Consider the following 24,198-nt stretch of genomic DNA (forward strand, 5'->3'; position numbering starts at 1 on the left):
CACAAACTCCCCTGAATTGGTAAAAATTTCCTCCTGTAAATTTTGTTTCGGTTTTAAATATCATGTATGTACTGTGCTTTGTTTTTTTATGATCTTAATATATGAAATTTGAGACTGAGATTATTAAAAAAGCAATAAATAAGTCCTATTTATGGAAGCTTGAGATGCATACTTCCATTACATTGTGTTTGGGAATACCTCCTGGTAAAGCTCAGCCTAACTGTATTGCATGCAAATATCCAAACTGAAAGAGAAGAGACAAAAGGCCATCATAGGGTACCAAACATTTTATTCTGTAAGTAAATACCTCTTTATAGTTTCTTTCTTTTTCTTTTTTTTTTTAAGATTTTATTTTTAAGGGGCGCCTGGGTGGCGCAGTCGTTAAGCATCTGCCTTCGGCTCAGGGCGTGATCCCAGCGTTCTGGGATCGAGCCCCACATCGGGCTCCCTGCTCCGCTAGGAGCCTGCTTCTGCCTCTCACACTCCCCCTGCCTGTTTCCCTCCCTCGCTGGCTGTCTCTCTGTCAAATAAATAAATAAAATCTTTAAAAAAAAAAAAGATTTTAAGTAATCTCTACGCTCAATGTGGGGCTCGAACTCAGAACCCCAAGATGAAGAGTCGCATGCTCTTCTGACTGAGCCAGCCAGGCATCCCTAGTTTTTTTATTGGTAAAATGTGTTTTTAAGGATTACTCTTATTTTTTTTTAAGATTTATTTATGTATTTTAGGGGGAGAAAGAGAGCTTGAGCTCAGATGGGGGGGAGGGGCCAAGGGAAAGGAGGGGAATCTCAAGTAGACTCCCCGCTGAGCTGAGAGCCCAACGTGGGACTCAGTATCATGACCCAAGATCATGACCTAAGCTGAAGTCAAGATTCAGACATTCAACCAGCTGAGCCACCCAGGCTCCCCAAGAATTATCTTTAAAGCAGTCTTCTCAAAGACATTCTCATAGCAGATTAATGGCCCCACCTGAGACCCTCTAAATCATGAGTTGCAGATGGGTCTCAGGTTCATGCACTTTAAATACTCCCCTCCCACCTCTTCCCCACCAATTTATTATTTACCATTGAAAGCCAATGCTTGAGGGGCATCTGGGTGGCTCAGTCAGTTAAGCATTCGGCTCTTGATTTCAGCCCAGGTCATGGTCTCAGCATTTTGAGATCAAGCCCCTGTTGGGCTCCTCTCTGGGCAAGGAGTCTGCTTGGGATTCTCTCTCTCCCCCTCTCCCTCTGCCCCCAACCTCTTCTTGAGCTCTCTTTCTGTCTCAAAAAAAGAAAAGAAAACCAATGCTTTAGAGTATATGATATTGTACATTTGTACATCCGGGAGCAGTGTCTGTGTTTTCTTTGTAGCCATATTGACTTGAACGTATTTATTCCATAGAACAAAGGATATAGGAACTCAAAGGCCTACTTTTTATGTTAAGAAGGAGTTATTTCAAAATAATATACTTTACTTGTCACAATTATGAGATTATCAGTGAATTATTGAGCTTTTACAGTTAGTTAATAAATAATTTTGGTTTTGGGGGACACCTGGGTGGCTCAATCAGTTAAGAGTTCATGATCTCAGGATCCTGAGACTGAGCCCTGGGTCAGGCTCCTTGCTCAGCAGGGAGTCTGCTTGTCCCTCTCCCAATGCCCTTCCTTCTGCTCGTGTGCTTGATCTCTCTCAAATAGGTAAAATCTTTTAAAAAAAGTAATTTTTTTTTTTGTATTTTTGATAAGGACTCAACTAAAGAAGTTCTTAGGAAAATCAGTAAAGAGAGCAAAGCACCTTGCAGAGGAATATGGTGAACGTGCTGTGAATAAAGTTAAAAGTGTTAGAGACGAAGGTAAGTGAAATAGAACATTGCAAATGAATATTTAATTGATTTGTAATCATCCAAATTTAGCCTATAATTTATAAGAAGCATTCTGTTTTACTGAAAGTAAGAAACCTTTGTAGCAAACAGCATCTCAGTAAATCATGTTATTCTAGGTATTACTTAATTTTATGAGTAGGAAGAAAAATAAATTTGTTCATCTTAAACCTGAATTTATACATACTTTGTAACTGTGGCAACCTGGAAGAGATGAGTGTTCATTAATCAGTTGTAAATTAGTTTTGTAAGTTTATTTAGTTTTTATAAATATTTTCAAAATTTGGAAAATTTTCTAAATTTATACAGCTGTTAACTTCCTGTGCCTTTGTTGTAATTGTACTCATTTATTTTATTTAATAAGCACTAATACAGTAGTTATTTTGTGCCAGACACTGTTCTAAGCATTTGGACCTGTATTCGTTCATTTAACCTTCATAAAAATTCTATGAGTTAAGTTCTGTTATTATCTCCATTTTATAGATGAGAAAACCAAGGCACAGAAAGGTCCAGTGCTTTGGCTGTGGTCACACAGACAATAAATGACAGAGCTGGATTTGGACCCAGACAGTCTGGCACCAGATCCCATGCCCTTCACCAATATGCTATTCAGTAATAGATAGTGCTTTTCCATTTAATAAATTTTCTCAGTAAACAGTAGAATCAAAATCTGATCGTAGCTTTATCTGCATTAGCTAGTGATGATTTCTATATTGCTTTTCTATTCAGTGTTTCATACTGATCAAGATGATCCTTCGTCAAGTGATGATGAAGGAATGCCATATACAAGACCAGTCAAATTCAAAGCAGCGCATGGTTTCAAAGGACCTTACGATTTTGATCAGATCAAAGTGGTGCAAGATCTTAGTGGGGAGCATATGGTAAGCAACCTTTATATTTTTCAGGATTGATTCTGTTTTCATTGAGAGAAGTACTTTGGCTTCTATAAAGCGTACCTCTTATGTATATAATTTTGCTAACCTGACTCAAGAAGATTAAATTAATATTAATAATGATTTAATGCCTAGGTAATGCAGAGTCTATCTCTGGATTATTGTTCAAGAACTGAAAGTTTTTTTAAATTTTTATTTAAATTTTAGTTCATTAACATATAGTGCAATATTGGTTTCAGGAGTAGAATTCATTGATTCATCACTTATATACAGCACCCACTGCTCATCACAGCACATGCCGTCCTTAATACCCATCACTCATCTAGTGCATCCCCCCTCCAGCTTCCTCCGTCAGCCTTCAATTTGTTCTCTGTCGTTAAGAGTCTCTTATGGTTTGGGGCACCTGGGTGGCTCAGTCAGTTGAGCATCTAACTCTTGATTTCGGCTCAGGTCATGATCTCAAGGTTTTGGGATCGAGTCCCTCACTGGGCTTTGTGCTCAGTGGGGAGTCTACTTGAGATTCTCTTTCCCTCTCCCTCAGTGCCTCCCTCCGCTCATATGCTCGCTCGTGCTCTCTCTCTCTCATGGATAATTCCTTTAAAAAAAAAAAAAAAGTCTCTTATGGTTTGTTTCCCTCTCCTTCCCCCCCCCCCCCCCCCCCCCCCCCCCCGCCACCAACTTCCCATATGTTCATCTGTTTTGTTTTGTTTTTTAAATTCCACATATGGGAGTGCCTAGGTGGCTCAGTCGGTTAAGTGGCTGCCTTCGGCTCAGGTCATGATCCTAGAGTCCTGGGGTTGGGCCCCGCATCCGGCTCCTTGCTCAGCAGGGAGTCTGCTTCTCCCTCTCCCGGCTCTTGTGCTCACTTGTTCTCTCTCTCTCCATCTCAAATGAAAATAAAATCTTAAAAAAATAAATTCCACATATGAGTGAAGTCATATGGTATTTGTCTTTCTCAGATTGACTTAATTTTGCTTAGCATAATACATTCTAGCTCCATCCATGTCATTGCAAATGGTAAGATATTATTCTTCCTGATTGCTGAGTAGTGTCCCATTGTGTGTGACATATCACATCTTCATTATCCATTCATCGGTCAATGGACATTTGGGCTTTCTCCATAGTTTGACTATTATTGATAATGCTGCTGTAAACATTGGAGTGCATGTACCCCTTCAAATCTCTATTTTTGTGTCCTTTGGGTAAATATTTAGTAGCACAATTGCTGGATCGTAGGGTAGTTTTATTTTTAGTTCTTTGAAGAATCTCCATACTGTTCTCCAGAGTGGCTCCACCAGTTTGCATTCCCACCAATAGTACAAAAGGGTCCTGTTGTTTCTTGTTTTGTTAATTTTAGCCATTCTGACAGATGTGAGGTGGTATGTCATCATGGTTTTGATTTATATTTCCCTGATGATGAGTGACGTTGAGCATCTTTTCATAGGTCTGTTAGCCATCTGGATATCTTCTTTGGAAAAATGTCTATTTGTATCTTTTGCACATTTCTTAACTGTGTTACTTGTTTTTGGGTGTTAAGTTTGGTAAGTTCTTTATTTTGGATACTAACTCTTTATCAGATATGTTGCTTGCAAATATCAAGAAGTAAAAGTTTTTGTTTTTAAATATTTTATTTTTTTGAGAGAGAGAGAGCATAAGCAGGGGTGGGGCAGAGAGAGAGAGCCAAGCCGACTCTGTGCTGATCGTGAAGCCCCTTGCAGGGCTTGATCCCAGGACCCTGAGATCATGACCTGAGCTGAAGACAGACTTGTAACCAGCTGAGCCACCCAGGTGCCCCTCAAGAAGTGAAAGTTACTGAATAAGTAAACTGTAGGCCCGTATCATTAAGAAAGCTGTGTAAAGGTACCAGACTGTAAAGCAGTTAAATTTGGAAGACATTTAAAACGTTCCCTGAGTATATTTTTAAATGATTTTATTTATTTATTTGAGAGAGAGAGAGAAAGTGAGTGAGCAGGGGAAGGAGCAGAGTGAGAGGAACAAGCAGACTCCATGCTGGGCACAGAGCCCGATTCGGGGCTTGATCTCATGACCCTAAGATCATGACCTGAACTGAAATCAAGAGTCGGATGCTTAACCAACTGAGCCACCCGGGCGCCCCTCCCTGGGTGTATTTTAAATAATTAACACAAATATTGTAGTAGGTCAGTGTATTTTGTAAAATGGCAGCTAAAACCAGGAGAGAGAGTTACAAGTTTTCTACCAGAGTTAAAATGTACCAAAGTGGGTATAAAGTGCACAAGTGATGTTGCAGTTATGCCTTGAAAATGGTAGGAACACAGGGAAGCTGCTAATAGACTCCTGGACTGGACAAATGATGCTGTGGGTCTTTGATTGGGGGGAATCTATGTATCTATTTATATTTTAAATCCAAAATGTGGCTTAACTGGGAGGAAGCAACGATAAATATATCAGATGGCAGCCAGATTGGAATTTAAACTTGGTGCTTATAATCTCCACGTAAAATATTTGACTTGATTATAGTAACTTCCTTAAGGAACTAATGAACTTCCTTGCACTGTTTTAATTCACGTTCATTATTTCCAGTTTTAAATAAAGTCTCATTTTGTAGGTTCCCAGTAACAAATTTCTTCATATACTTGAATTTTATGGAAATGAATGCTGTTTCAGTAAATGAGCGGTTACCTCTAACTTGGATAATCTTTATTATTTTTTTTTTAAGTTTATTTATTTTAAAGTAATCTCTACACCGAACATAGGGCTTGAACTCACGACCTGGAGACCAAGAGTTGCATGGTCTCCCAACTAAGCAGGCACCTCATAAGTTGGATAATCTTTTTGATCTGCAGATATGTGTTGTAATAGTAGTTATAACAGTATTTGTTGTAGTAGCATTTGGCTTTTCCAACTTAAGGGTTCATGGTTTTAAATCACCCCACCCCCACCTCCCAACACATACTCATACACTTCCCTATTGTTAGCAGTATCTGGGAGTTCTAACAATACTTGTGAAATCTTGTTTCTGGCGAGAAAAACAGGATGAGACCACACGATTCTAACACCTGTAAATGGCCGGTGCCACGAGCGTCACTGCTAACATGGGCCAGTATTTCCCTCTGCCTTGATCAAGGGTATTAGTGGTATCCTGAGGGCTCTGCCTCCTCCGATGTCACTCCCCCTTATGTTCAGCTAGGAGACTGAAATCCTCAAGTAGGATTTATGTTTTTACAATGATTTTTGGCCACCTCGGGACAAGGCTTGGGGCTTGAACTTGTTAGTTTAGATTATGGTAAACTGCTGCTATCTTATCCTACCTTTCTCCTAAAAGTTCTTCATGTTATTGTGGCATCATTGAACTGTTGGCCTTAAGTAGTGTTAGTAATATGAGCATTATCTTAGTATGTATAATTTGGAATAATTCTTTACTTTGGCTTTAAAATGATGTTTCAACTCTTAGGGGTGCCTGGCCCGTTCAGTTGGTAGAGCTTGCGACTCTTGATCTCGGGCTCGTAAGTTCGAGCCCTACGTTGGGTGTAGAGATTACTTAAAAATAAAATCTTTAAAAAAATGTTTGAACTTTTAAAGTAATAACTCTGAACCTTCCTTTGTTTTCATAGGGAGCTGTTTGGACCATGAAATTTTCTCACTGTGGCCGATTACTTGCCTCAGCTGGACAAGACAATGTAGTGAGAATATGGGCTTTAAAAAATGCTTTTGACTATTTCAACAATATGCGAATGAAATACAATACTGAAGGTATTTTTGATTTACTTGTGGGCTTTAAAACTCTATAGAGACATCTGGTATTTTTACATTTTAGTTATAATAATGCCCTCTTCTCTGGTAACCATTTGCAGCAACCACTATTTTTAATAATGGCCACAAACCTAAAAGTAGGACAGAAGTCAACACCAAAAAAGCATCTAAATCCCATAGAAAACGCTACCATAGAGCTTTTGACTTTATCCCTTTTGAAATATAGTGCAGAGTTTAATTCATCAGCTGTTGAGAACAAAGTCACTTGGTTTCCCCTGACAACCTTTAGTTCTCTCCTGGGTTTAAATGAAATAACCTGATTAATTTAGAAAAGGAATGAGAATAATAATATCCATCCAGTAAGTAAAGAAAAAAGGAGACCCAGCCATGAAAAGGAAGTGTTATTTGTCAGTACATCAGAGGTATATGAAAGAAGGTTAAATGACAAAGAGAAACCTCAGAACATGATGTATTTACACCATGATTACAACTGTGTAAAATATTTCTGTATATTGGTAACTTACCAGGAAAGCATGTAGACATGATGTAAATAAGAGTTTATGTTTATGGGATTCTTTTGTTGTAATTATTTAACTGCAATAAATTTTCTCCACAAACCCCTCCTTTCAGCTCCCATCCTCACCCTAGCCAACTAAGGCTGAAACCTAGAAGTTAAGGGATGAGAGAAAGAAGAATAAGCAGTCATGGGCTGGAGTATAAAGTATATTTGAAGCACCAGTTTGAGGAACATAGAAATCTGGGGAGATCCACTAAACTGGCAAATGGGGCCCTGTGGGTATTGCTTGCATTATGTTATAATACATAATTGAAGATGATAATGGGTTGGCAAAAAGTTAAACTATGTTTAAAATACTTTTTTTTATTGCCCTGCCTGGAACAGAAAGACTATTTTCAGTGGCCCTTGAGACTTCTACCACCCCAGACCCTTTGTGCCCCTTTATTGTTCATCTTGTTTGTATTCACTATGAATAATGAGGATTTAACAATATTTTATTAAATTGACAATATGGTTATAAAGATTTTTTTTTATAAAAATGATAAAAACCATTATTTTGGTGCCCAAAGAGTTAATGCTTCACTTATTTAGAAATGTGTTTTTTCAGCATGTTACATTCTGTGACTATTAATTAGGTGTTCCTGTGTCATTATTTCTGATCGATGTTTTGTGTGTGTGTGTGTGTGTACGTACGTACAAGCCGTTTTATAATTATTATTTTGTTTTTAGGGCGTGTGTCCCCGTCACCTTCTCAGGAAAGTCTGAATTCGTCAAAGTCTGATACAGATACAGGGGTATGTTCAGTATTTTATGGTTACTCTTGTTAAGTACTATAATTTGATTTGTTTACCATAAAATAAAATACCTTATCGTCTATCAGAAATTACAGTTACATGAAAGCAGTTAATTAAGATACATTAGAAATAAGAGTTTCTTCTATTAGAATTGGTAAATGAAAAATTGTGATCTTTAAAAGCTGTCGTACAGTGCATGATACTACTCCAGCTCCCAAACTACTAATGCAGACTTAAAACAAAATCCCTTCCCCTCAAATCCATGTTACAATTTAAAAAAAAACCGGATACTGAATAAGGAGTGATGAAGGAAAGGAAAAAAGATATAGAAATATTTTAATTTTTCCATCTTCTTGGTTTAATAAATGCTTTATCACAGTTTCAGGTAGTTTAAAATATCTTAATGATTCTCATTTGGTCGGATAGCTGGAAGGTTAAATATAACCAATTTTACACCTAAAAAGCAAACTGGAGAATCTTACTCTAAGCTGTCGGGTGTGCTTCTTGTGTATTGATCTAGACAAGGGTGATGTAAGCAAAGAACCTAAAATGTCCACCTGCTCAACAGTATTTTCCTGAAATTTCATTGTCTCTATAGTATTTGACACTAATGTTTCCCTACTCTAAACATATTCCTCTCAGCTTTCTATGGTTCTATTTTTCCTTGTTCTCTTCCTATACCCTTGCTGTCTCTTCCTCTTTCTCCTACTTAAATGGTGCTGTTTTTCAGAGTTGTGTCCTTGGCCATCCTTATTTGACATATTCATTTGTTGCCTCCAGTCCTGAGTTGGCTTTACCTTCATAATTCTTGTTTCCTTTGAGAATAGCTTTATGGTTTTTAAATAAGAATAGGGTCTTTTTGAGCATGCTACCCTTTTGATATAACAGTATATATAGAATCTCTCCATCAGTGTATTCACTAAGCACATCGGCTAATAAGTCTAGAACAGAACTCCCTCAACAAATGTTTTTTGAGTGCCTGTTACATGTGCCAGATACTGCTAGATTCTGCAAAGTCAAATGAGACATAGTCTTTGCCTTCAGGAACTATGCTGACTGGTGAAATAGATAGATCCACAATTCTAGTATTAGATGGTAATATTCTACAGAAGGGACTACACAAGTATAGACGTTATCCCAACAAATCAGAGCGTGAGGAAAATCTTCCTGGAGGCTTTGTGTGTGAGCCAGGAGTTAACTGTGTGAGAGAAGGAAGGAAGGAGCGCATCAGCGCGAACAGCCAGTGCAAAGGCCTGGATGCTGAAACAGCATGGCATGTTAATGGTGCTGCCAGAAGTTCCATGTGGCTGTAGCAAAGCAGGCTTGTGTAATTGTTGGAGGAGAGGTAGGCAGGATTAGGATTTTAAATGGCCGTTTGTGTTAAACTAAGACATTTGGACTTTGTCCTGTAAGCTGCAGGGGAGGCGGGAGGGGGCTTTGAGGGGTTCCAATCAGGAACTTAATTAAAATGTTCAGATTTTTGTTTCAGGAAGAGCATTCTGGTAAATACTGTAAAGGATCGATTAGATGGGGGCTTCCAGGCTAGACACAGGGAGACCACATAAGTGGTTATTAACCCAGGAGAGAAATGGTACTTTGATTATGAAACAGTGGGTCTAAAAACCATAATGATAAGCTGAATTTGAGAGACGTGGAAGAGGTAGGATCTCTGGCACTTACTGACTGAGTAGCTGGGGTGGCAGGTGAATAGCCTAAGACAATCCCCAGCTGTCTGGCTTGAGTAACGGGCTAGGTGTTAATGTTCACTCATGGAAATATTTTTATTACCTACCCACAACCCTGCTTCTTTCTTTTGAGCCTTTAATGGCATCAGCATCCATAAGTTACTTTTTTAACTTCATCAGAAGATACTCCATTACTTTTTTCCTTACCCACATATCAGATGAGTTATAAATTTCTGTCCACTCTGCCTCACCTACAAATGCCCTTGGAATCTGTCCCCTTATTCTTCCTTGTCACTCACATTATCTAGGCCCTCAACATTCATTGAGATGTTTGCTGTAGCTTCCTAATTGTTTTTTCTGTCTCCGGTTGCTACCGAATTCATTTTCTATACTGCCACCAGCTTTTTTCCAAAATCCAGAGCTGATGCCATTTTGTGGTTTAAAATCTTTCGGTGGCTCCTTGTCACCTACAGAATAAAGGCCCTTCCTGACATTGCCTCATCTTACCCTTAAAAAAAATTTATGATAGTAAATGCAGTTTTTTTTTTTTTGAAAATTTTATGTATTTGAGAGTGAGAAAGAGAGAGAGACACAGAGAGCACAATCGGGAGTTGGGGCAGAGGGAGAGGGAGAAGCAGACTTCCTGCTGAGCAGGGAGCCTGATGTGGGGCTCAATCCCAGGACCCTGGGATCATGACCTAAGCTGAAGTCAGATGCTTAATCGACTGAGCCACCCGGGAGTCCCTTCATCTTACCTTTTTAACTCAGTTCTAATTGCCTGATGCCTATGCATCCTACTCACCATGCTGGAATAGGTCTGTACCCTAACCATTCTTACTTTCGTGCCTTTGTGCTGTTTGCTTTGCCCTCAGTGCCCTCCCTGTCCCGTTTTCTCACTGGGCACAGCCCTATTCATCCTTCAAGATTCAGTTCAAAAAGAAAAAAAGATTCAGTTCAACTATCTTCTCTTAATATTTTCCCTGAATCAGGCAGGCAAAATTGTTCCTCATTTGTGTTCTGACAGGACATTATAGGTATTTTGACACTGATATTACTTACCATGTCTTCTTTGGCAGTTTGTCTCACTAGCTGGACTCTGAGCTGATTTAAGGCAAAAAACTGCACTTCACAGATTTTAGTGTCCTTGAAACCTAACCCCGTGCCTGACTGTGGTGGGACTGAATCAGTGTTGAATTTCTGCTTCTGTGCCTTTGTTCCTACCCTCCTTATCTGGATGCCTGTAATCTCCCTTCTTTCTATTCAGAGCTTGCCCATTCTTCAAGGCCCACTTCCTTCATAAAGCCTTCACTGACTAATGTAGCGGTAAAAATTTTAACAACTTTGCTCTGGGGAAGGGTTTGCTTTTATTAGTTTAATTCACCATAAAGCTTCCAGGCATTGATTATTATTAAAAACAGGAACTATTTGTACCATCTTGTATTCTTATTTCAACAGTCCTACTAATAGATTGTTTTATATATTTTTTAAAGATTTTATTTATTATTTGTTTTAGAGAGCACGAGTCGGGTGGGGGAGGAGCAGAGGGACAGGGAGAGAGAGAATACTAAGCCAACTCCAAGCTGAGCTCAGAGCCCAGTGCAGGCCTCAATCCCAGGATCCCGCGATTGTGACCTGAGGTGAAATCAAGAGTTGGAAGTTCAACTGACTAAGCCATCCAGGCACCCCCCTACTCTGACAGATTCTTAACTACGTCTATCCACCCCACCTCATCCCCCAAAAAACCTAAGTAACTCCCAATCTTGTTTGAATACAGGCCTTTTATTTTTTTGAAGATTGATTTGTTTGAGAGAGCGAATGTGCGAATATGTGGGGTGGGGAGGGGCAGAGGGAGAGGGAGAAAGAAACTCAAGCAGACTGCATGCTGAGCACGAGCCTGACGCAGGGCTCCATCTCACGACGCTGAGACCATGACCTGAGCCAAAACCAAGAGTCAGATGCTCAACCAACTGTATCACCCAGGCGCCCCAAATACAGGCCTTTTAGAGCATAGCAGTTTTTTGACACAAAAAGTAGTGACCCCCCTGGAGTACCGAGCTTTTTTCCTGTAGTAGAGTACCATTTATATCTGTTGTTTTCAAGAATAGATTGGTATTTCTTTCCTTTTGTCATTTTGATTTGGGATGGTTAGAAGAGGCCTCTATTTCACATACCTTTGAATTATGGTATCTGGTATTGTCTTTGAACTAGTGCTAGCTATAGTGACGGGCAGTATACACAGTGTAGTGTATTCATTTATTTTCCTGATGTGTGTGTTCTTTTTTTCTTTTCTCATGATAATGATACAGTTATCTCTTTTGAACTCCATCCTCACTCTTGTTTGCACTCATGTAAAATAGAGTACCTAAAAGTAGCTGTAGTACAGTTGGGCATATAGATTGACACACCAAAGATCCCTCACTTATTCATTGGTCATGCCAAGCCTAGAATTCTGCCTGCTATGCTCTCCATTCCTTTTGATTTCCAAAAGTAGCTCAGTAAATGTATGGAAGAAAGGAAGAGGGCATGCCTAGTTTGCTCCATTATGGTAGAGATTTGTAAAATTTCCACTTGAAACTAGAAGTTGTAACTATGCTGTTAACCTTGGAATTGGTGCTTTTCTTGGGTTAAATCTGTGTTTGGTGTGCTTGATTAGTGGAACATCAGTATGGGTGTTACAGCATTTAACTGCTGCTTTCAATTTTGAGAGAAGATTGTAGGGAGGGAAAGATTTTGCTCTACTGTCTTAGGTTCTACAGCCAGGAGTTTGCAGCTGGGATCCATGAATAACCTGACAAAAGACAGATTCACAGGAGAAACAGTTTACTATATATATATATGTATACGGAGGCCTTCATAGGAAAATACTGAATACCTAAAGAAGCAGTTAGACCATGGGGCTTATATATGATTTTAACAAAGAGTGGTAAGTTTGTGAAGAAGTGACATGGAAAAAAAGGGGGCGGTGGGCTTTAGGGGCAATAAATTGTGACCAGGTAAAAATATTGGGGGAAACTAATGGAGGATAAGGATTACTTAGTACTATCTCCAGAGGTAAGATTTATCTTCGCCGTCCGGGCAAGGAAGAGGTAAAGGGGAGACACCTTCACAAAGAGAATTTCATGCTCTGCTTTCAGGTAGAAGCAGGGAGGGCAGAGACTTTTTCTTGTGTCTGTTTCTTCTCAGTTGCCTTCAGCTCAAACTAATCTTTATGCAAAGGGAATATTTTGGGGTGATACAGTCTGATCCCCTTCAAGATTGTTAGAATCTAAAACTTGGATGAAAGGAGTTAACTATAAGGGGGTGAGAGGTAATTTTTGTGAAATTGTACATGTACAGCATTTTATTTAAAAAATATGCATCAAGGGGCACCTGGGTAGCTCAGTTGGTTAAGCGTCCATCTGTTGGCTTCAGCTCAGATCGTGATCTCAGGGTCGTGAGATCAAGCCCTGCATCAGGCTTTGTGCTAAGCAGGGAATCTGCTTGAGATTCTCTCTTTCCCTGTCCCTCTCCCCTCCCCCCACCCTGCATGCATGCACACATGTGTTTTCTCTCTCTCAAATAAATAAAACTTTAAATAAATAAACAAACAAACAAAGTGCATTCAGGGATGCCTGGGTGGCTCAGTCAGTTAAGTGTCCAACTCTTGGTTTTAGTTCAGGTTATGATCTCATGGGTGGTGAGATCAGGCTCAGTGCTCAGAGGGGAGTCTGCTTGAAGAGTCTCTCCCTCTGCCCCTCCCCTCATGCATGTGTGCACTCTCTTTCTCTCTCTCTGTCTCTAAAATAAATAAATCTTTAAAAAATATGCATTGATTTAGATTTGGGTCAGTCAACAATTACTAACATTTCTACCATGTGTTAGGCCCTGAAAATGTAGAGGTGCAATGGACAGTTCATGTCAAGGAGCTCTGCATGGGGAAAAGCAGACATCAATGATGAAAATACATGTCCAAAGCAGAATTAAGTATCATTTTCCCTAGATAAGTCTTCCTTTGATAGTGTACTTGATGCCAGTTAGTTAACACCCATACCATATCCTGAGTTAGAAACTATGATCGCTTTTTACTCTTCTCTCCCTTCAACGTTTGCTTACCAAATCCCATGCACTTGATCTCAGAAATGTCTTTGGAATTCGACCATTCCTTTCATTTCCTCTGCTGTATCTTACTTTGGACCGTGATAGCTATTCTTCCAGATTCCAGTCTTTCATCTTCATTGCTGACAGAATTACTTTCCTATAAAACACATCTGATTGTGTTCCTTTCCTGTTTAAGCACTGTTTTTGGTTCTCTTTTTTTCCTGTAGATATTTGTTTTTTTAAGATTTTATTTATTTATTTGAGAGAGAGAGCACAAGCAGGGGGAGCAGCAGGCAGAGGGAGAGGGAGAAGCAGACTCCCGTCAGAGCAGGGAGCCCGATGCAGAACTTGATGCCAGGAACCTGGGATCATGACCTGAACTGAAGGCAGATGCTTAACTGACTGAGCCACCCAGGCGCCCTTCCTATAGATTTAGTCCAAATTCCTTAGCATGGCTCAGTCTTGCAGAGATCTCATTGTTATTTTTCACGCTTCCCTTTCACAAACCTTATATTCTGAGCCACTCAGTTGTTCATTGTTACCCCAACAAAAATGTCATACCCTTGTTGATTGCATGTATTTACATATACTGTTCTGCTTTGCCTGGCCAATTGGCTTAAGACCCAAGTCTCGTTGCTAAAGCATTTCTTGCTTCACCCAGTGCATAATTATTCGTATGCTCGCTCGCTGCCCCCACGGTATTTTGCTCCTATTTCTGCTGAAGGCACTTAGTATACTACATCATTTTATGTAACAAAGCTAACATTTTATGAGCCCTTACTCTGTGCCATGTACTCTGCTTAAGTACAATTTATATCCTAACTCGTTTCACCTCACAGTAGGTAGCCCTGGTACTGTTGTGAGGTACTGTTAAGAGCTCTGTTTTACACGGGCCGCCTCCGTGGCTCAGTCATTAAGCGTCTGCCTTCGGCTTAGGTCATGATCCCAGCGTCCTGGGATCGAGCCCCGCATCAGGCTCCTTGCTCAGCGAGAAGCCCGCTTCTCTCTCTCCCTCTCCCCCTGCTTGTGTTCCCTCTCTCGCTGTCTCTCTCTCTGTCAAATAAATAAATAAAATCTTTAAAAAAAAAAGAGAGCCCTGTTTTACAGATGAAGAAGGGCTAGGGATGTTAAACAACTCGCCAGTTTCTCACAGTTGGTAGACACGGCGTCAGAATTAGAACCCAACTCTGATCTGTCTTTGGAAAAACTTACGCTGTTAATCATTATGCTCCACTAGTTGGCATTGTAAGGTCTAGCACTATGTCTTCATTTAGTCCACAAATATTTATTGGGTGCCTACTATGTATTAATCACTGTTCTAGGAAATTAATGATATATAGTAGTGAACAAAACGACAAAAATATCTGTTGTTATGAAGCTTAAGTTATCATGGTGGGAGACAGAGAAGCAAAGTAAGTAGCTTTGTAATATATTAGAAGATGATAAGTTTCATGGATAAAAATAAAGCAGTTAAAGTGGGGTAATAGGGAGTAAAGGTGGATAAGCAAAGCTTTACCCAGAGGTTGTCATTTGAGCAGAATCTGAAAGAAGTGAGGGAGTGATCATATGGCTGTCTGAAGGAGACATGCATTCCACACAGAAGGAATGGCAAGTGAGTTCTGGTGTGTTCAAAAAATGGTATTATGGGGGGAATGGGTGAAGTAGGTGGTGGGGATTAAGGAGTGCACTTGTGATGATTACCGGGTGATATATGGAATTGTTGAATCCTTATATTGTGTATCTGAAACCTAACACTGTATGTTAACTAACTGGAATTAAAATAAAAACTTAAAAAGCCAAAAAAAAAAAAAAGAAGAGAGAGAGAGAGAGATTGCATTGAGGCCTGGGTAGACAAGTGCTGGTGAGCAAGGGAAAGAGTAGAAAGTGAAGTCACAGGGGCACTTGGGTGGCTTAGTTGGTTAAGCCTCCCACTCTTGATTGTGGTTCGGGTCATGTTCTCAGGGTCGTGAGATCAAGCCGCATGTCAGGCTCCGCACTCAGTGCAGAGTTTACTTTGTTTATCTTTCTCCCTCTCCCTCTGACCCCCCTCTTTCTCTTTAAAAAAAAAAAAAGGGACTGAAGTCACAGAGGTGTGGATGGGGCAAACAATGTGTAAGTCATTACAAGGACTTGGGCTTTTACTCTGAGAGAGATAGAAGCCAGTGGAGAGTCTTTGAACAGAGAATGACATAATCTGACATATTTTAAAAGGTTCATTCTGGCTTTTAAATGCTGAGACTAGATAATTAGAAACGAAGAAATGTCTTATTTTGTTATCTCAAGTAACTAACGCAGTTTCTGGTATATAGTCAGTGCTGATAAATATCAAAAGGTTTACAAGTTTTCATAGCAGTCCAACTTTAAAGTGACATTTTTGGGTATCCAGGGTATTTGAATATGGATGAGATATTAGATGATACAAATGGTATTTTTTAGGTGTGATAATAGCATAGTAGTTATATTTAAAAATGGGCTTATTAGTTAGAAATGCATAAAGAATATTCATCGAACTTTACATCAAAACCCAGGGATGTACTGTATGGTGACACATAATATAATAAAAGATATTATTACAATTAAAAAAAAGAATATTTACTGGTAAAATCAGTGGTGTTTAGATCTTGCTTTAAGTGCTCCAGCAAAAATAAGCAAATATGTAAAAGTGGGGGGATTGATAAAACAAGATGAGTAAAATACTGTTAACCATTAAAGCAGGTGGTGGATGTATGGGGTTCATTCTACTATTTATTACATTATTCTACTTATGTGTATATTTGAAATGGCCATAATAAAGTTGTATATATGTTTATATAGAGACATAAATATATATTTATATAAAGCTATAACTAGATGTAGATATCTGTTTATAGAAATGTGTATATATATAGATAAAATACATAACATTTTACTTGGTGATTTTACCTTTAATAATTCTACCTTTAAAAATCTATAGAAATACTCAGATAGGGGCACCTGGCTGGCTCAGTCAGTAGAGCAAGGGACACTTGACCTCAGGATCCTGAGTTGAAGCCCCACCTTAGGTGTAGAGCTTACTTTAAAAAGAAAAAGGAGGGGTGCCTGGGTGCCTCGGTTAAGTGGCTGCCTTTAACTCAGGTGATGATCACAGGGTCCTGGGATCCAGCCTGGGGTCAGGCTCCCTGCTCAGCAGGGAGTCTGCTTCTCCCTCTGCCTCTGCCCGCCCCCACCTCGTGCTCGCGAGCACACACGCCTGCTCTCTCACGTGCGCGTGCGCTCTCTCTCTCAAATAAATAAAATCTTTCAGGAAAAAAAGAAAACGAAATAATCAGGCTCAAGGATGTAAGTAAAAGGATTTTCATCTTAGTATTCTAACAATAGCTAAAATTTAAACAACTAAAATTTTTAACAGTTGGAAAATAAAAACTGTGGTATAATTCTTGAAGTAGAATACTATATAGTCCTTAGATTGTTTTCAAAGACTATTTAATGACATTAAAAATATTCAAAATAAAATGTGAAATGAGAAAAGCAGGATGAAAAATTGAATACAGTATTATCCCAGTTTTGACTAAAAATATCTAAATATTTATAAATTAAAATTTCAAAGAAATACACTAAATTTGGGGCACCTGGCTGGCTCAGTCGGTAGAACATGTGACTCTTGGTATCAGGGTTGTGAGTTCAAGCCCCTCATTGGGTGTAGAGATTACTAAAAAAATAAAGTCTTTGGGAAAGAAAAGAAATATACTAAATTATTAGTAGTAGTCATCTCTAGGTGGTAGGATTTTAGGTCATTTTTTTTACTCTTTATACTTCTCTGTACTTCTACAATTTTCGTTATTTTTCTTTTAAGATTTTTACTTATTTGACAGAGGGAAAGATTGAGAGAGAGGGAGAGCACAAGCAGGGGGTGCGGCAGGCAGAGGGAGAGGGAGAAGCAGGCTCCCTGCTGCTGGACTCAATTCCAGGACCCTAGGATCATGACCTGAGCTGAAGGCAGATGCTTAACCAGCTGAGCCACCCGGGCCCCCCCAAAACTTTATTTAGTAAACATACCTGCTTTTATTAAAACAAATAACAGAAGATACTGTCAAAGTCTCAAGTTTAAAACCTTTTAACCATAATACCTTTTATATTAGGATAAATAATAAAATAGACATAAAGATTCATGTTCCAGGATGTTCGTTGAATTGCTATTTATATTAGCAAAAAAATTGGAAATGTCTAAATGACCAGCCAGTTGGAGAATGATTAAATTATGGCACATTGATATGGAGCTAGTAAATGTTTTCAGAGAGCGAATTACTGAAAATGCTCATGGTATACTAGAAAGGAAGATACTGAATGGTGTGTGATTTAAATTAATGTTTTTTTAAAAAGTGAAAGATGAAGGCAGTCATGTTAGCAGATTGTTGTTTTAATTTTAGTTTTTCTACTTCCTGTGCTTTCTGAATTATCTACACTGGCCATGTATTTATAATCAAAAAGATGTATTTAAGTATTTTGAAACAAAATATGGAGTACAAGGAGAAGAATGTGGATGTTTGAGGAGAAAAATAAGATCTGGAATCACTGCTGGAGGAATGATGCTGAGGACTTAATGAAATGTAAATGATTATTAAACAAAAGGTTGAATTTTGTGCCATAGGTCAAGCCTGTTTAGTTTAGTTTTATGTGTTCCAGCTGTGCTCACTAGGCTGGCGGCACACGTAGAGGCCGGAGCCCTAGTCCTCTCGGATTTGGAGCGCTTGGCAAAAGGTCAGGCCATCGTTGTAGCTGCTCTGCCTCCACAGTGGATATGAAGATGTTTTTCTCACTGTGAAGTTCTAGGCAGATAGTAGTGGTAGTTCTTATCTGTCCCATGGCCTCCACCTAGTCTGAGCCCTCCTTATTCTTATTTATACTTACTGACTGCTCCTCCTGCCTCCACTCTTTCTCCCTACCATCTTTTACCTTCCTTTCTCTTTCTAAAGCACCAGTCACATCGTGTTGTTCTTTCTTTTCAGAAGCCTGTGCTGGCTCTCCATCACCTTAGAATATCTGAACTTTTAAGCCACAAATGGAAGGCTCCTTGCGATCTGGTCTCAAAGTACCTTTTTGCCCTATCCCTGCCGTATCTCCGTATGCCTTCCCCCCCAGGCCCATCCTCGTCATCCCACCTATCCTTCCCTAAATATGCAAAGCTTCTTAGCTAACACCTCCGTGGTTTTGCTCATGCTACATCCTCTAAAACATTTGAGGAACAGTCTTTGGACTTATAGTTGTACTTCTGCTTTGGTTCTGCAGTTTACAGGTGGCTGTGTGAGCTTTAATATGTTATTTTGATCTCTTTGAGCCTCAGGTGTTTTTCTTAATTTCTTCATCTTCATAATGTAACTACCTACCTGACAGAGTTGTTAGGATTCATTCAAATAATGAATACAAAAGCATGTTGTAAACTAAATGCACGGCACACATGTATGGCATTATTTTCTACCTACCTCTGTCAGGATGCTTTTGACTTCAAATAACAGAAATCCAACTGAAAATGGCTTAAACAATGAGGAAGCAAGTCTGGAGGTAAGGCGGTTCCAGGGTTGGTTAATTCAGCAGCTCGGCAGAGTCATCAGGGACACAGGGTCCTGCCATCCTCCTGCTTTGCTCTTCTTTGTTCTTAGGTTTGTTCCCCTCATGGTAGTAAGATGGCAACTACAGTCTTAGGTGTCATAAAGACAGCGATGTTCAGAGGAAGGAAAGAAGAACATTCCTTTAGTATGCCCCTTTTTAAGAGTGAGGAAATCTTTCTGGAAGCCTCTCCCCTGTCTCCACTCCCCCTTCCCCCAATAAACATTCCGTCGTGTCTAACTGAAAAAAATTGTAGCACATGCCCATGCCTAAACCAATCATCACTGGGAAAGGGAATGAGCACATCTTGATTAGCTCAGACCAATCATGATTCGTCCCCTGGTGCTGGCTCCCACCTCTCCCTAAGGAACAAATGCTCAGAAAAGAACAAAGTAGTGGCTCTATTAGGGAGGGAAAGATTGTGATAGCAGTCTTCAGGGATGGTCCTGGTTTATTGGAACAAGGAGGTGAATAAGTGATAAGTAGATTCATCATGGAGTTTGGTTTTGGTAAATCAAGATTTTAGGCAGCCTACCAAATGATGAAAGAATGGATGGGGTGGGAAGAGTATGAAGCTTTTGGTTTTCTAGTTTTAACATTTGTCTTTATATCTAAATAGGTATGCAGCGGAGCTGATGAAGACCCTGATGATAAAAATGCACCATTTCGGCAGCGGCCATTTTGCAAATATAAAGGACACACCGCTGATCTCCTTGATCTTTCATGGTCTAAAGTAAGAAATTCTTACTTGAAGACTGTATTAACTCTACATAACTATGACTTTAGCATAAAAACAAATGTTTTGTTTTTCAAGTGTTTGAATGGTTATATATACTTCATGGGAGTTACCTACCAAGTAATCGGTTATAAGAGGAGAACCGTCAAGTTTGGCTAATAAAATGTTTATATTAACAGCTTCTGTCTGGATCTGTCTATATACTTGTGCTTTTTGCTTCTTTATAAAGTCATTTTGCAAAGTAACTATTCTTGCAAAATGGATATGTTTCACCTACAATGTTGAAGTCTGATCTATCTAATCAAGACTGCTTTGGCTAATATGCTGTATTTATTAAATCGTTAAGTTTAACAATATGTGACTCTTTGGTAAGTCATCACTTTGTGTGTTTTATTTCTGTTAGAACAAAATTATTTCAGAAATAGAGGGCCTGTTTTGCCACTGAACAAATATCTTAGCAGTTTTGCAAAAATTTAAAGAGATACTTTAAATTTTATTTAAGGCATTTAAAGCATAAAGCAGAGTTTGGAATTCCTGCATAATACCTTACACTTCCTTTGTGTTAACATTTTTCAGTAATCAGGATCTAAAATATATTTAGAATTTGGGGGGAAAGGTAATATTTAAAAGCCTTAAACTGAGAAAAGTCAACTGAGTTACCAATACTAGCAGGGATACCAGTGTTGCCCATATATTTTCACCATGTTAGAACCTCGTGTACCCCAAAGTTACTGCTGCTATATACAGGCCAGTCAGGCTTTTCCTGAGCTCCAGCTTTGAATCACTCCATTTATGAATTGCTGCTCCTGTCATACTTGTTTAGATATTCTGGATGCTTTTCATAACCTGTCATAATGTCTCTCTCTAACTTGGAAGAAGCTTGGACCTCACCTGGTCGTCTGGTTTCAAACTGAGCCCTAATTGTGTCTTTATACTCCTCCCGAATCCTGTGTGAAATCCGAGTTGTCAGAAGATAGAAATCTGCAGTTTCCTTAATCTGATAATCACACTCATCTGGGATAAGAAGTACAAAGCCCATAATTGGGAATATTGCACTCCTTTTACTTCCTTAAAGCAACCCATTATTTTCTTATGGGATGTAACGTTGACTGAAAGAAATGAGCTCTCCGTTGACCACTTATCAGTCAAGGTTCTCCAGAGTAACACAACCAAGAGGACAGACACACATAAGGAGACTTATTTTAAGGAATTGGATCACTCAGCTGTGGGTACAGGCAAGTCGGAATCTGTAGGGCAGGTTGGCAGGCTAGAAATTGAGCAGGAGTCACACTAGAGTCTTAGGGATTCAGAGGTAGAGTTTAGTGATGCATTAGTTGCATGTAACACCCAGTGCTCATGACATCAAGTGCCCTCCTTAATGCCCATCACTCAGTTACCCAATCCCCTACCCACCTTTCCACCAGCAACCCTCAGTTTGTTTCCTGTAGTTAAGACTCTCTGTTTCTCTGACTGACGTATTTTGCTTAGTGTAATGCCCTCTAGTTCCATCCACATCATTGCAAATGGTAAGATTTCATTCTTTTTAATGGCCGAGTAATAGTCTATCAAAGTTCTATTTTTTAGTTGTATATTACACCATCTATTTAAAAAGAAGTTGGGGCACCTGGGTGGCTCAGTTAAACATTAGACTCTTGATTTCAGCTCAGGTCATGAACTCAGGGTCCCGGGATTGAGCCCTGTGTCAGCTGGGAGTCTGCTTGAGGATTCTTTCCCTCTTCCTCTGCTCCTCCCCTCACGTACACGGGCAGCACACACGTTCTGTCTCTCTACTTAATTAAATAAAAACAGGTGTATCACATAAAACATAACACTTTTACAACTAGCCCCAAATAGCATATATTTATCAGTGCAGTAACATATCCAAATCAATATTTGCACTTAGTATTTATCATCTCTGTACCTCAGCGTTCTCATTTGTAAAGAGGAATAACAATGTACCTGCCTCATAGTATAGTGTTAAGAACAATTTTTAGCACATTGCAAGTACTCAGTAAATGTCATCATTGCTTTGATTTGCTTAGCACCTGTAGGCATACCAGAGAATACTAGGGTCTCATTTTTGTTTTCTCATTCAGTATAACTCATAGTTCTCCTTAAATAGATTATGCTGAAAAGTTAAAGAACTTCTGCCAGCTGGAAACTTCCAACAGACAGATGTTTGGTTCCTGGGTTATGGGCCATCACAGTGCCTAAAGCAGTTACACTACCCTCGTCTAGCTTTTGAAAATTCTGTGATCTATTTTGAGATGTTTGACGATTTCTCTTCTCTCATTTTCTTGCCTTGGGTGTGACAGGTGCATGATAACTTTTCATTTCCATGCTGCATTATAGGATAATCTTTTTGAAGGCATTTTAAGTGACAATTAGGGAATTCGTGTGAGTTAAAATTCACCAGTGTTGCCAATGTCAGAAAAACTGAACTGAAGTGACAATCAAATGAATGGATGCCTTATGTTCATAGCCTAGTTTCAGTATATGGGGACTAGAAAAACTAAGGCACACCTTAGTCCTCTTTGGGTGCTTAGCAGATTTCTTTTGACATGGATCATAAGATTATTCTAATTTTAGAATAGGTATTATAAAAAAGTGTTAGAATCTAAGGAATGTGGTATGTAACTGGGAAAAAATGGGATCTTCCAAGTGAATTGGATAATCTTTTGTTCTTTCTGATGCTAGGTATGACAATAATAATAACAAAACTATTGAGATGCATAGAACTGAAAGTTTGCTTTTATTGTGCAAGTAGTGTGTTTTCATATGGTGATAAAATGATCAATGTCAATTTCTTGATAGAACTACTTCCTGCTTTCTTCTTCGATGGATAAAACGGTCAGGTTATGGCACATTTCCAGAAGAGAATGCCTTTGCTGTTTTCAACATATAGATTTTGTCACTGCCATAGCTTTCCATCCAAGAGTAAGTAGTTGTTTATATATTTTTTATTAGACCATAAGGAAGGTGAGGGAACCCGGTTTCTCTGGAGGGCCATTGGACTACAGGAAAAAAATTATTAATAGCCACGTAGTTAAGAGCAACTTAATTTAGTCTTTCTTCCTTCCTTCCTCCCTTCCTTTCTTTCTTTTTTTTTCTTTTTCTTTCGTTCTTCCTCCCTCCCTTCTTCCATCCTTCCTTCCTTCCTTCCTTCCTTCCTTCCTTCCTTCCTTCCAAGTAGGCTCCACACCCAGCATGGAGCCCAGTGTGGGGCTTAAACTCACGACCCTGAGGTCAAGACCTGAGCTGAGATCAAGAGTTGGACTCTTAACTGACTGAGCCACCCAGGCGCCCCTCTTTTCTTTTTTTTTAAGGTTTATTTATTTATTTTGAGAGAGAGATACACGAGCACAAGGTCAGGGGAGGGGAAGAGGGAGAGAGAATCTCCAGCAGACTCCCCGCTGAGTGCAGAGCCCGACAATACGTGGCTCAATCTCACAATGCAGAGATTGTGACCCGAGCCGAAACCAAGAGTCGGATGCTCAACCAACTGAGCCACCCAGGTGCCCCTTAAGCATCTCTGACTCTTGATCTCAGCTCAGGTCTTGATCTCCAGGTCGCGAGTTTAAGCCCCACATTGGGCTACAAGCATGTAGCCTACTTAAAAAAAGAGAGAGAAAAGAAATATTCTGCTAATCTATATTAGAACTAGAAATGTTATAGTCTAACTATAAGAATGAAAAGCCATCCCAAATCTTTGATAAGATATGCAGGGTATAAATAAAATAACGTATCCTGTTAAAGATGAGAGAGATTGAAGATGGAGGAAGAAGAGGAGCCAGCAGGTGGATCAGTAAGACAGGGAAGCATATAGGCAAGAATAGTGGGAGGGGTGAGGTAGGAAGAGACAAAGAGGAAAAGGTTGAAAGAGGCAAAGACCAAAAATCATTAAAAGGTATACTGAATTCCTATTTAATGTCTGGAAATACTGTTTGTGGTTTTTTTGGTTGGGTGTTGTGGATGTTTTGTTGTGTTTTTGGTGAGCTCTGCACCCGGTATGGGGCTTGAACTCACGACCCCGAGATTGAGAGTCACATGCTCTACCGACTGAACCAGCCAGGTGCCCCTGGAAGTATTGTTAATCATGAAATCGATCTTAATTAATTTTCAATGTAGAAAATCCCTCAATATCTTTCCTCTGAAAGGGAAGTATTTCATATGATTTCAACCAAAGGAGGAAAATTCATCTTGGAATTGCTGACCTATCTTATGTTCTTGTAGGATAGAGCCACCAAATGAGTAGGGCTAAATTAATTTTTGATCTTTGCAACTATAAGCACAAGGAAAGTCCCGTGCTGGTGCTGCTCT

General features: G+C 39.4%; 1 protein-coding gene across 1 annotated transcript in view; it reads left to right on the plus strand.

Moving 5' to 3' along the window:
• The window catches only part of WDR44 (WD repeat domain 44), an 82,427-nt gene that overhangs the window by 48,719 nt on the left and 9,510 nt on the right, over positions 1-24,198 (plus strand). Inside the window, exons 9-14 of the mRNA XM_026478871.4 lie at positions 1,728-1,834; positions 2,591-2,742; positions 6,348-6,486; positions 7,733-7,797; positions 19,762-19,875; positions 22,693-22,815. Of these exons, the coding sequence (XP_026334656.1) occupies positions 1,728-1,834; positions 2,591-2,742; positions 6,348-6,486; positions 7,733-7,797; positions 19,762-19,875; positions 22,693-22,815 (700 nt within the window). The remainder of the gene's footprint in view (positions 1-1,727; positions 1,835-2,590; positions 2,743-6,347; positions 6,487-7,732; positions 7,798-19,761; positions 19,876-22,692; positions 22,816-24,198) is intronic.

The sequence above is a fragment of the Ursus arctos genome, chromosome X (assembly GCF_023065955.2).
Source record: "Ursus arctos isolate Adak ecotype North America chromosome X, UrsArc2.0, whole genome shotgun sequence".
Taxonomy (NCBI): Eukaryota; Metazoa; Chordata; class Mammalia; order Carnivora; family Ursidae; genus Ursus; species Ursus arctos.